We start from the raw sequence: 13,395 nt of genomic DNA, 5'->3' as shown, positions 1-13,395 counted from the left end.
TAAAGAAAAAAACACGATTAGTCAAACTGGTGTTCTCATCATATAACAAAGCAAGTAGCCCAATCTCACAGCCACTGACAACAGAAAGTTTTTCTAATCTCAGTAGACAGCAGATTAATAAAAGACATGTTCTCAAGAACAATGACAGCAAAGCTGGCTTTTTCAGAAGTCCCAGTCACAAACAATATAAGCAAGCCCATTGTTTTTAAAAGCCATGAGATGTGGCTATATCTACCTCCAGAATCTCCTCCTACTTATTCTAAGAAGGATGCACACACCTGGGGTGGGTAAAACTAACCACTCCATTTTCAAGGTTGCTGCCAGGACTATCAGCATGGCAAAAAGCACTGAATTAGGCAAAAAGAAAACACCTGGGAAGACTGCCATTTCCTCCAGAGACATGCCACCTGTGAATAACACAATGCCTGCCTCTAACTATAGATTGCTTTACACTAATAGGTCTTAAAATGCTTCACAAACAAAAACAGCCCTTCTTATAACTCACTCATGTGGCATCATACCTCTCTTTCCATCTCATTCAGCAGTCCTCAAGGAAAATACATTCATCTCAACTCTCACCTTTTCTCCAGCCGGACAGGAGCAATTGACAGTCTTGAGGTGGCCAACTTGTTCATTGCCAACAGTGGGCTTCACTTCGAGGGATGGTGCTTCTGTCAGGACTGTGACCTGGCACTACACCCAAACAGTCAAGGTCATTATGAAGCCTTCAGTGCTAGAAGCCTAGCTTTTTCTTTTACCCGCTTTAGGGAAACCACATTGGCTTTACTGGATAACGCACAGCTAAACGTTGCGCTGAGGAATGAAATTCAACAAAAGCCATTCATTCAAACAATAGGGAAAAAGACAGCAAAGTGAGCAATGAATCTTTTAAACCAGGAGCTAGGGGAAAGGAAAGAAAGGAGGGTGGAAGTGTCTACTGAGAGCATAGGAAACTAAGCAGCAACTGGTACTGTTTTAGTTCTTCCCAAATAAAACAGTGGGAAACACGCTGAGTACTTCATGCTGAATTTCTGTTGTTCTATCAACACTTCAGGGTTTGTTTCCCCTGACAGCTTGACAAGGAAAAAGGGCTTGGAAATTTCTAATTCCTCATACTCATCTCTTCAGTGTGGTCATCTTCTGGCACTGCTGCATTACCAATTGTATACTTAGGATTCATTCACCATCATAAAAATGACAAACCCACATTGTCATATCCCCTGATTTGTGTAATATATTTCAATAAAGAGTGTTCATGTGAAAATGAATTAATAACAAGAAGAAGCTTACTGGTCCAGAGGGAATGTCACAGCAGGTTTCCAGCTCAGCATGTCGAGAATCACAGTAAATAACCATCCGCTGAAGATCAAACTAGAAGACAAAGTGAGAAAATAGTCTTAGAGACAGTGAATTATTAAAGACTGCATCTCCTTTTGTTTGGCTACAAACAGTGCAGAGGAAAATAAATAAAAGCCAGATGGGGGTAGATTCATAGTGATTCTGTGGATCCTGTAGTCAATATCTATTTCTCTATATCAGTAATGGACCAATATCTCAGCATGCTCCAAGAGTGCTGAGCTAATGAGATCCTGAACATGCCTATTAAAATTCTGATGCAGCTTTTCATATAAATAAGGAAGAATGCTAACCTCTATGTCCTAGCCAAATTCCTGTCTGAGAAGATATATTCTGCCCACCTACATTCTTTCTAAAATTTCATCGAGGCCTAAGGTTTGTTCTTCTCCTGTTGTGCCCTGTGACCATTTACCCCTGTGTGAGAAATGCTATTACCACCTTTAATATGAACGTTCCATCTATTTTGTGCAGCTAATAAACATTACGCAAGTCTCAAAACACCACATAGTCATGCATTTTATAACTTCTGTATAGTTATATCAGGTTAACACTGCTACCAGACAATCCAGGTCCAACGTGCAGGTCTCAGCTTTCAGGTTAAGATCAACTGGAGCAGGAGTCATTTAATATCAGGTATATTTTCTGAGGAACTGAGACTATAACATGACTCTTCTGAGGTAACAAGGTTTCTTTTTTCCCATCTGTCACTACCACATGTGAAAACCTTCACAGTGTCAAGATCAGACAGGAAAAGACCTTTACATGTGTAATTCAGTACTCAGTTCGATGGTATTTGTGGATGACTGTCTCTGGCTTTAACTATGACACATTCTGGAACTACACAAAAAGATCAGAAAGATGAAAGGGATTTCTCATTTTTAACCCCTATTACGGAGATATCAACACTCTCATATAAAATGACAGTAAGTCTTGTATATGATGAGATGTCAGTCTCTTAGCTACATAATGTGTGTAACATTTCAGTAGGTGATGCTGCCTAAGAAAAGGGGCAATTATAATATCACACTTAAAAAAAAAAACATTCAGATGCTGCAAGCCCAGTGCTGAACGTTACCCCAGCTCTAGTCAGCACACACAGCACTTACGTCAATGGGGACGCTATCATACAAGCGTTTGCCAATCACAGTCTTTCCTTGAATGTCGATATTTTCTCTGTCTTCAATAGGCAGTGTCTGCACCAGTCTGCAGTCTATGTAAAGGGCAACAGTCTCTGACTGAATGCTGAGGGCGATTTTATGCCAGCTGCGGTCAAAAAGATCACTGACTCGAGCACTTCGAAAGACCACTCTCACAGCGTCCTTGGTGAGCCCTATGGCATTGTACTCCACTGCCTTGTTCTCTCCGTCCAGCCGGATCGAGACCTGTGAACAGACAGAAATGACTTGACTAGTAAAGTGCACAGCCTCATCATCCTTCCTACTGCCTGCCTTCAGTCTCAACTGATTCCCCAGGTGATACCCCCAAGTTGGGGATGGTATAGGACATGGTAAGGAGATGTCCTGGCAAACAGCAGAGGACACACTTTCCCGTGATATATGAAGTCAGACTGGCAGCCTATACCTGTTCCAGTAAACAAGATGAGGCAGGGCATGCACTCAGGCACAGATTCATGACCATCCAAAGTCTTCCCTTGGGAGCACACACAATGGCATGGTTTCAGCGCACACCACCTTGATGCCTCCCAGGCAGTGCTTGAGCGTGGTTGGGTGGTAGCACATACCAGGGCCCTCTCCCAAAAGGCAGAACAGACAAAGCTGAACCTGCCTTGGATCCCTCTAGCCTGTGCAGCTCTTCACCACTTCCCAGCAGGCTCTGTGCTCTTTAGTGACCCTCACAAGTCCTTACCCATCCCCTAGGGCATGCACACATCCCTCATTTTTTGGTATGAAAACATTCTGCTGGGCTGTAACATTGCTCACACATTATTGCAGATGCTTTGAACTGAAAACTGAAACACACAATAATAATTATGCTTTAGGCCCAGAAGAGACCTAGGGCTGTGTGGACACAGACAGGCGTGCCACTTACCATCAGTGCCAAAGAACTGTCCCTGGTCTAAATTGGTTAATTAGAAATAGAAGACACAAGGCTTAGGGCTACAGAAAAGCTAGAAGGATTAATATGGCCTCGACTGTCTTTCTTTCTGACTACAATAATCAAGCATAACTCATGAGAAATGAAGTCCTAAGTGGCCACTCTCAAATAAAATATTTTCATAAGACAGTGAAAAAAAGTCCTTTTTAATCTTGTATTAAATACCATCACGCTACTTTGTCACTGCAGAATTCATACCTCTGCCTCTCTCTCTCTCCCTCTACCTGTCTCTATCTCTCTTCACCTACAAGCCATTCCTAACAACATCTTGCTGCCTACCCCCAGTGTCGCAAGCTATGCAGCAGGCAGAAATTGGCTTTTGAAGACGTTACCCCTTAGTTCATTTACAAATTGATTTCCTCTTTCACCAAAGTAACGCAGCAGCAGGAAATGGAGCACAGAGCAGAGACTGCACAAGAAATGGTGCATCAGCTAGCTGCAGAGCTGGGAGAGGTCTGGCCACATCGGCGCAGAGCTGGGTCTGACATAACTAGCCTGGGGTAGGCTGCCTCCAGATCTGACCCAGCATCTACATGCAGCAGAGCACTGCGCTGTCTGGAAACGCCAGCTCAGATTAGCGTTAGCTCAGAAGTCTCTTCAGTCTGCAGGCCAGGCAGGTCTGCAGACAGGTAACGGCCAAAGTGCTACTGATTTTAAATGAAAAAAGGCTCATGAGGCTCTAGGATACTTCTGACACAAGAATTTAAGGCACTTTTGAAAATATTACTGAGAATCTTGAGTGCTTTTTTTCTCTCCACATCTAAGGGGTTCAAGTATTCAGCTGTCTCCATGAAAAAATTAGTGATTTATATATTCTTACTGTGCAGGATTAGGAATGCATGTAGCACAATAAATTATATTTCTTTTAGGAAAGTGCATCTGATAATTTATCAAAATATTTTTCAGATTAGCCTTTTACCATTGTCTGAGATTCAGTTAGCCAAGTTCTCATACTGCACCCATCTTTCATGCTGTGAGTCCCAGAGTCCTTTGGAGTATCTGTCCCAAAGCAGCAATACTGCATAACATGACTAAGTCAGCTCGTGCTGACAGCCCGGTTTAGAGTCACGGTAATGCTGTAAGCACCACGTCTGTACTAGGCAGCAAAACATGCAGTCAGACTAAACCACCCTGCTCTCCAAACACACACACACACCCTTAAACTATAGCATGCTGTGAACAATACTATATAGGAACAGACAGACCTTTATTGCACTGCCATGGTATTTGCTTCTGAAAACCTGAGGGTACTTTACAAATATTATTGGATCATATTCTGCAACACACAGGACTCTCAGAGTTATAATAGTTGTAACTGATGTTGTGTTCACCTCCTAAACAGGGAACCCATAAAGCCTCCCCATAATATCTAAAAAGTATCTGCAAAAATTTGAAATAGATCACTGCTCTTCTGTCTTGTGGTCTACCTGGGTGGGTATCTTTCTCCAAACAGATGAAGTATTTTCTCTGAACAGAACTACATGAATAAAACAGCTGAAAACCCAGAAAGTGTTTTTAAGAGCAAGGATGGTGCATCTTCTCCACCCTTTCCAACTAACACGTCTATCTGCATGTTGACAACAAGCAAGGTCTAAGCAAACCTGTCTCCAGGGTCTGAATTAAAGGCAAAGGTCTTTCAGCACAAAGAATTGAAAGAAAGTCAGGCAAAGAGATTTTTATTAGTCCACAAGGAAAAAGTAGTGGGAGGTTAAGGCAAGAAGGCCAGTTCATGCATTAAAAGGGAAAAAAGGCTGCTCTTGCCAGCTGCAAAGGGCCTCGTACCTGTGGTATGCCGTACTTGTCAATAATTTGCCAAATATACCAGTCTTCTCTCCTGGAAGCCTTTCGAAATTTGAAGGTTGTTACAAAGGCATATTCATCAGGCAGACCTTGTGGGAACACATCCCTGGCACGGGGAGGGAAAAAGAGAGCAATGTAACAGGCTTAACAGTGAAGAGCAGAATTTCTAACAAAACTCTCTGAATGTCCCAGCAATGCTTTCCAAAAGTATTACATCATTCCTTAAAAACTCTGCTGCATTTGGAAACCTGCAGAGAGATGAACATAAACTTGTTCCTTCAAGGTGGCTGTGTCCATGAGGAGTCTTTCCCAGCTCCAGTAGTGAAGCTCTTGAGTTAAGTAAGAAATGGGGAAAATCTGAAATTTGGGATCCATCATGTCAAAAGTTGGGTTTCAGCTGAGTTTCAATCCATGCTACCTGTAAAACATCCTGTTTCTTCTCCAGATGCATTGGAAATCTGTGACATTGGGCTGGCATACTGAAACCCTCTGTGAATGTACCAAGTTGTAGCACTAAGTATTGTAATGTTTCTCCCCCAAAACGAGCACTATGCCTCATGCTTGCCCAAGGCAACGTTCCTTGGCTGATGGCCTGGGAGAACAGAAGAATCTTCTCAAATCACACTTTACAAACACATTCAGCAGAAATATACTCAGTGTGACACTATGATCCACACTTATGTTTGAAGTAACCAAAAACAGCAACCCGTTTGACTCAGCCCAACGTAAGAACATAACATAATGAGCACACGCAGTTGGACAGAACATACATCTAACCCAATATCCTGGGGCGGGGGTAGGGGGAGGTTTGTCACTGGCCTTAAGTGGACACCTAGAAATGAAAACAAACAGAACAAACATATTCCCCCAGTCTCCAGCTCTTTATGATTCAGGGGTCAAATTTAGAGGCAACTAAAGTAGCTACGTTCATAACTTTCTATGGTTTTCTCTTGCTTGGACTTCTCCATTCTCCTCTCGAACTCAAGGAAACTTATTGCATCCACAACATCCTTTGGCAAGGAGCTAATAAAGAACAAAACAATGAAGACAGATTTTCTTATGGAACACCTGACATAGTCCATCACTATCTAGAAATTGGCATAGTTAACTCAGAGGCACACAAAAGTAGAGACCTCTACTGGAGTTTAAAAAAAAAACCTCATTCTGCAAAATTTCCAAAATACTTTGTTTCGCATTTACAGCAAAGATTCAAAGACATTCTTATTCAATGTCAAAATATTCAGTCTTTTTTTTTTAATTTGTGCTTTGAATTTCCTGTCTTCTAAATCACGTTAATAAATCAGATTATTACTGTGGTTTATACCACATATATAAATATAAATATGTAAATATATATATACACACACTACATATATACCACATATATATAAAACACCCAGAAAGGCTACACACTATTATATGCTGGTCTTCCTGGTGGAAGACATAGGTGTCCTCTGAGTTCTCCCAACACAAGAGAAATCTGAACCAGAATCCTACTAGCTCCTTCACAAAATCCTTCATTTAGGTGAGCAGACAAGGCGCTCTCACTTCTTGGTGCTAGATATTCACAAACCATCTCTCCCCTGGTCACAGATCGGCCACGTGACAGTATCCATCTCTCCTGTGGCACACAAAACAGCCAGACCCCCTCTGCCTTCGTGACAAAACAAGAGGCCTGCTGGTTGTCACTCTCGTGGCCCAGCTGCCATGGAGAATACAACCGGCATGACTGTGGCAGTGAAAGCCACCAAGAAAGACTAGGGGATCTGTGGCAAGAGGCAGCCAAGTTGGTCACATCAGTCCTCCCACCAGGGCACCCAGCCACGTCTCCTTTCCTTTGATGTGTCTTAGTGCGAAGTTCCTTTTGAAATGCTGCCTGGTTTTGTATACTCTTTTTGTCTAAATTTGAGAGGAAGGGCATGTCTGGCTTCTCAAGTCGCTGACAGACTGGACTGTCTTCCTCCACTCCTTCAAGAAAATTCAGCATTGCTGAAGGCAGCAATGTCAATGGTTCGAAAGACTTTACTTATGACTCCCTCCTCTTGAATAAAAAGCATGGACTTTTCCTCACGAGTGCTAGCAGTGGGGGGATTTCTCTGTGGCTCAGCTCTTAAGACGCTGCCATTTCAGCATACATACCTAGTGCACTTATCTTCACTCAGTCATTTATCCCCATGTGTCTTCACAGTCACGGCTGCTTCTGCAAACAGCAGCCGCCTCAGGTCTCCCCCGATCATCTCCTCCCCGCCTGCTTCTCCCCGCCAGCTGGCTCATGTTATTTCCAGGCTTCGTCCCTTCTCTTGCCTCCGTGCTGCCTTTTCTTCCCCATCTGTCAGTCTGAGAGCCCTGTTGCTGCAACCTCTTTCCACCCCACTTGCGATTTGGAGCCCTAAATCATTTTGATGGCTGAAGTGCCCTTTTTGGCAGCTGGGAACAGCAGGAAGCAATCTCGTTTCACTGTGTTTAACGAGTTCACCCTCTGCCCAGTCCTTTATGATCCTGACTTGCATTTTGGGCACAGACAGCCCTATTCATTTACTTCTCCAAGCTACACCTCACCACCAACTCCAAGCTCCTACTTAATGAAAGCCAGTCAGAGAAATGTTTCCACAGCTAATCCAGTGGTGGCACAAGGCAGCAGAGTGACAGTGCTGGGGATGCTTAACTGTCCTCCTGATCCATAGCACATTTGCTGTTGTCCCATCAACAGCAGCAGGGCACATACTTTCAATGCTGCTTTTTGCTAACACTTTTTCAGCTCTGCACATGCAGATATGCTTCATTCCAAGTATGAAGTAAAGGCAGTGGCATTAGTGCTCTGCTGAGCAGGGAGGTATAGGAGCATGTGGTTAAGTTAATCCCTTGTGTTGATGTCAAGGCTGATTTTGGGCCTGATATCTATATCCAAATCCAGAAGAGCCAATTGCTGGCCTCTGTGCTAAGACAGACTGTGCAGCTTTCCGGATGTTTCTGAGTTGGGAACAGGAACACCATCAGGTAAGCTCAAACTCAGAAAAGGCTTTTGGATGCTTAACACCCACAGAAATAACTGGGAGTTAGGTACCTTAAACATCCTTGTGGGTCTGGCCACACCTCATCACACAGAGGCTGACAAATGGCCCATCACGTAGATTTAAACTGATAGAAAGCTATAATGACCTACTACCTGTCACCCTCAACTGATTTTTAAAGGTGCTGAAGAACTGACTGCAAGTTCTGGACAGAGAAAGACTTTGAGCCAAAAGCAAATCTAAAGACACTCTTGTTGCTCTGAAGATATGATAAAAGCTGTTTCTGAAGTCCTTGGCCACTGCATCTTTTGTGGAGCTGCATTACCACATAAATAACAACCGCTCTGTTTATGAGTTTTCATTTATTTCCTTGCCAAAAAGTGATCCCCATCTAGAGGCTCAGCTGTACTTAGGAACCCAAGGGCAGAAATTGCTATACCCAGAAATATTTTATTTCCCTCTGTTCACCCAAGGCTGAAATGAACTGATAGTCCATGTTATGGAGCTTTGCTGGGTGTCTGGTACCTACAGGGAACTCTCTGCTGGCTCTATAACTCTGACAACAGGATGGATTGCAGAAGAGCCCATTATAAAACCCCAAGACAAGAGAACCTCCCCCCAGTGCTGCAGGTTATTCTCAGAGTTAATTAACCTAGCTCCAAGGTCAGGCCAGTCACAACTTTTACATACAGAAAATGGTAACGAGCAGGTAGGAAATTCTCTTAGCCACTGCCCATTTCCAGGATATAGCCTTCTTCTTACGTGCTTTTGTTTGGCATAAGAGCCTACATCTCTAATAAGCAGCATGAGATCCTTCATCTGTAATAATAACACAATGGACAGAAATAATATTGTCCATTCTCATTTCAGTTACTGAATGTAACAACAGTTAATAGGGTGCTTGCATTTGGCAAGGAAGGGACAAAATTAATAAGAAACAAAAATGTAGAAGCAAAGGGAAAATCCCTATTCGCTTGTCACTGATTCAATAAGTGACCATTTTCAAAAGAGCTAAAAGCCACTAATAGTCAATGATGTCATTCACTAATGTCTGTGAAACAAGGCTGGAGAAAGCCAGTTCATTTCCATATGAATCACATCACCAGAGGTTCTTAAAAATTATAGGAAAAAATAAAAAGGCTAGGAATGACTTCAGGATATCTCCCTTCAAAGTCCTGCTGCAACACAGAATCAACCCTGCACATACATCCTTGGCAGACATTTCTTTGACCTCTACTTCAAAAACCTCAGTGCTGGATATCAACACACTCTCTAGGGAATTTCTTCTAGTGTTTCACTGTCCTTAGCACTACAGAACTCTTCCCAAAGTCTATCCTAAATCGCCCTTGCTGCAGTTTAAGCCTCCTGAAACAACTTTTCCCATAATGAATTACGAGAACAAATTATTCCCCCTCTTCACTATGGCTATTGGCTCTCCCTTCAGTCTTTTATGCTCTAAACTAGACTTCAGCCATTCCACCTCAGTCATGCTTATTCTCTTTTGCCTTGTTCTGAATAAGGAAACTCAATGTCTCTATCTATCTGGATAAATAATGGTCAAGGCCAATTGCCTAGCCACGAGCGCAGTTCAGCTAATCTCTCCCTTCCCAAGCAGAGAGATCACACCCAAACTGCTGACTGGGAGTAGTCTCTGACACACTATATGCTCCACGCCAGGCCCAGGCATCACTTGGGATAGCACTGGTTGGCATCAGCCAAAACTAACTTGACATGAGCACGCTAACAATTGAAGAGTACGAACAATTGGGGTCTAGTACTGGGGCATATGAACTCACCCTGTTTAATTTGCTAACAGAGAAATAGTCTACGAGGAACTCCTTAGACAGGCTCCATATATGCATTCTCCTACTTAATTCATAGCAGATGTGGACAGATATGTTTCTTCTTCCACAGTATAGAGCAACCAACATGACAACTCCTCTGGCAATTGAGGTCATGAGATTGGAGAGGGACAACAACAAAGCCTTCAGACGGGACAACTGCCCTCACCACCTCCCTAGAGCTTGGAGTCCTGTGTCTCATCCCTGACCAGCACAGTATCTTGGCCTTTTTCCAACTCCGGCAACACAGGAAACTGGGAAGGGTCACAGACCAGGCCTGCCAGCTGCATCTGGCCTGGGGAGGAGAGGGAGAAAGGGAAAGCATGTGCTGGCAAAGAGTAGGAGAGAGGGTACAGCACTGAACTGCAAATGTCTGAGAGGAAATGAGGAGCAGGGAAGCATTCAGCAGTTCTGAATTGAACAGATTTCATATTCAGTCTCCAAGGTTTTTGGCAGCTCTGGGTAGAATTTTGTTCTCTGTGGAGCAGACCAAATCATTAGACCAAGGCAGGACCTCATGAGGAAACCCAAGGCAGATAACTGAAGTGAAAGGTAAGCTGAGGTCAGCAACCAGAGTCTCCAGACCAGCGCTCCAAGATATAAACACTCAAGAAAAAAAAAGGCTCAGGGAAGACAACACTGTCCCAATACAAAGAGCAAACAGATCATGACTAGAGGTCAGGACAAGTATCAGGAAGTTCTGTGAGGTGGAAGCTGGGATGAGGACCAAGCCAGGCCGGGAGCAGGTCAGGCAAGCTGGTGAAGAGAAGATCTAGGGGTGGACATGACAGGACAAAGGGTCCAGAGTCAGAACTAGGAGAAATGGATGGAAGAGATACCAGGATGGTGAGGCAGAAGCTGGGTAGTAACCAAGACAACAGTGGACAGAAACAAGCCCAAGGTCCCAGAAACAAAAATCTGGAACACAGCTGTGGACACTGAGGAGCTGACAGAAAATGGTAGGACAGTTTCGCTTGTCTGAAGAGTGAGAAAAAGTGCCAGCCAGCTTTATAGACCTGTCCTCAGCTACCTAGATAGACCTGTCGGTCTCTCAGTTACTGGGACACTCATTTTGGCCACATTCCTGGCTATTGCGTTTGCCAGTTGGTAGGTGTAGGCTCCAGATCAGAAGACGAATAGGCACATTTCCTGGGCCACTAAACTGGCACTCTGTACAAATACTAGTGCTTATATAAAACCATACAAATTCTTTGAATGGATAATAAAGTAAATTAAACATATTACTCAGTTAATGATTTTGTATCTAATTATGAGATGTTGCTATCAGTTGTTAAACATTGCTTTAGGTTATCTGCAAGAAAGGACAGATGTTTTTGTTTTGTTTATTATTTCAGTTATCAGTTTTGCGCAGCTTTATATGATTTCATTTTCTGTGAGCAATGGCTCTGTATACATCATCACAGAATCCTGACATCCAAAAAGTGAAATGGACTAAGTAGACAGTCACCTTCCATGGTAACACATCCATTTAGGTTTATTTCCAAATCACAGGTGTAGGGAAGTTAAGATACAGAAGGTTGAAAATACAGGCATACCTCGGAGATATTGTGGGTTTGGTTCCAGACCACCGCAACAAAGCGAATATCGCAATAAAGCAAATATCACAATAAAGCGAGTCACACCAATTTTTTTGATTTCCCACTGCATATAAAAGTTATGTTTACACTATACTGTAGTCTATTAAGTGTGCAATAGCATTATGTCTAAAAAAAATGTACATACCTTAATTAAAAAATACTTTATTGCTAAAAAATGCTAACCATCATCTGAGCCTTCAGTGACTCGTAATCTTTTTGCTGATGGAGGGTCTTGCCTCGGTGTTGATGGCTGCTGACTGATCAGGGTGGTGGTTGCTGAAGGCTGGGGTGGCTGTGGCAATTTCCTGAAATAAGACATCAGTGAAGTTTGCTGCATGGATTGACTCTTCCTTTCACTAAGGATTTCTCTGTAGCATGCGATGCTGTTCGATAGCATTTTACCCACAGTAGAACTTCTTTCAAAATTGGAGTCAATCCTCTCAAACCCGGCTGCTGCTTTGTCAACTAAGTTGATGTCATATTCTCAATCCTTTGTTGTCATTTCAACAATGTTCACAGCATCTTCACCGGGAGCAGATTCCATCTCAAGAAACCACTTTCTTTGCTCACCCATAAGAAGCAACTCCTCATCTGTTAAAGTTTTAATATGAGATTGCAGCAATTCAGTCACATTGTCAGGCTCCACTTCTAAGTCTAGTTCTCTTGCTGTCAGTTCTAGTTCTCTTGCTGTCAGCCTGTCCTTTGAAGCTTTGAAGCCAGGCATTGACTTCTCCTCCCTAGCTATGAACGTCCTAGACGGCATCTTCTTCCAATATAAAGCTGTTTCGTCTACATTGAAAATCTGTTGTTCAGTGTAGCCACCTTCATCAATTCTCTTAATGAGATCTTCTGGATAACTTGCTGCAGCCTCTACATCAGCACTTGCTGCTTCACCTTGCTCTTTTATGTTATGGAGACGGCTTCTTTCCTTAAACCTCATGAACCAACCTCTGCTAGCTTCAAACTTTTCTACTGCAGCTTCCTCACCTCTCTCAGCCTTCACAGAATTGAAGAGAGTTAGGGCCTTGCTCTGGATTAGGCTTTGGCTTAAGGGAATGTTGTGGCTGGTTTGATCTTCTATCCAGACCACTAAAACTTTCTCCATGTCAGCACTAAGGCTGTTTTGCTTTCTTATCATTCACGTGTTCATTGGAGCAGCACTCTGAATTTCCTTCAAGACCTTTTCCTTTGCATTCACAACTTGGCTCACTGTTTTGTGCAAGAGGCCAAGCTTTCGGCCTCTCTCGGCTTTTGACATGCCTTCCTCACTAAGCTTCATCATTTCTAGCTTTTGACTTAATGTGAGAGACACGCGACTCTTCCATTCACTTGAACACTCAGAGGCCATTGCAGGGTTATAAATTGCCCTAATTTCAATATTGTTGTGTCTCAGGGACTAGGGAGGCCCGAGGAGAGGGAGAGAGATGGGAGAACGGACGGTCGGTGGAGCAGTCTGAACACACACAACATTTATATGGACACAATTCATGGCGCCCCAGAACAATTACAACAGTAACATCAAAGATCACTGATCACAGATCACCATAACAGGTATAATAATAATGAAAAAGTTTGAAATATTGTGAGAATTACCAACATGTGACACAGAGACATGAAGTGAGCACGTGCTGTTGGAAAAATGGCACCAACAGACTTGCTCGACGCAGGGTTGCC

General features: G+C 43.1%; 1 protein-coding gene across 1 annotated transcript in view; it reads right to left on the bottom strand.

Annotated features, from left to right (window-relative positions):
* Window positions 1-13,395, bottom strand: part of COL22A1 (collagen type XXII alpha 1 chain) — a 212,210-nt gene that overhangs the window by 131,551 nt on the left and 67,264 nt on the right. The window contains exons 5-8 of the mRNA XM_067292265.1: window positions 5,254-5,377; window positions 2,463-2,738; window positions 1,291-1,371; window positions 580-693 (exon numbers count right to left, since the gene is read on the bottom strand). Coding sequence (XP_067148366.1) covers window positions 580-693; window positions 1,291-1,371; window positions 2,463-2,738; window positions 5,254-5,377 — 595 coding nt within the window. The remainder of the gene's footprint in view (window positions 1-579; window positions 694-1,290; window positions 1,372-2,462; window positions 2,739-5,253; window positions 5,378-13,395) is intronic.

This window comes from Apteryx mantelli, chromosome 2 (assembly GCF_036417845.1).
Source record: "Apteryx mantelli isolate bAptMan1 chromosome 2, bAptMan1.hap1, whole genome shotgun sequence".
NCBI lineage: Eukaryota > Metazoa > Chordata > Aves > Apterygiformes > Apterygidae > Apteryx > Apteryx mantelli.
This window is presented reverse-complemented; position numbering and strand designations above follow the sequence as displayed.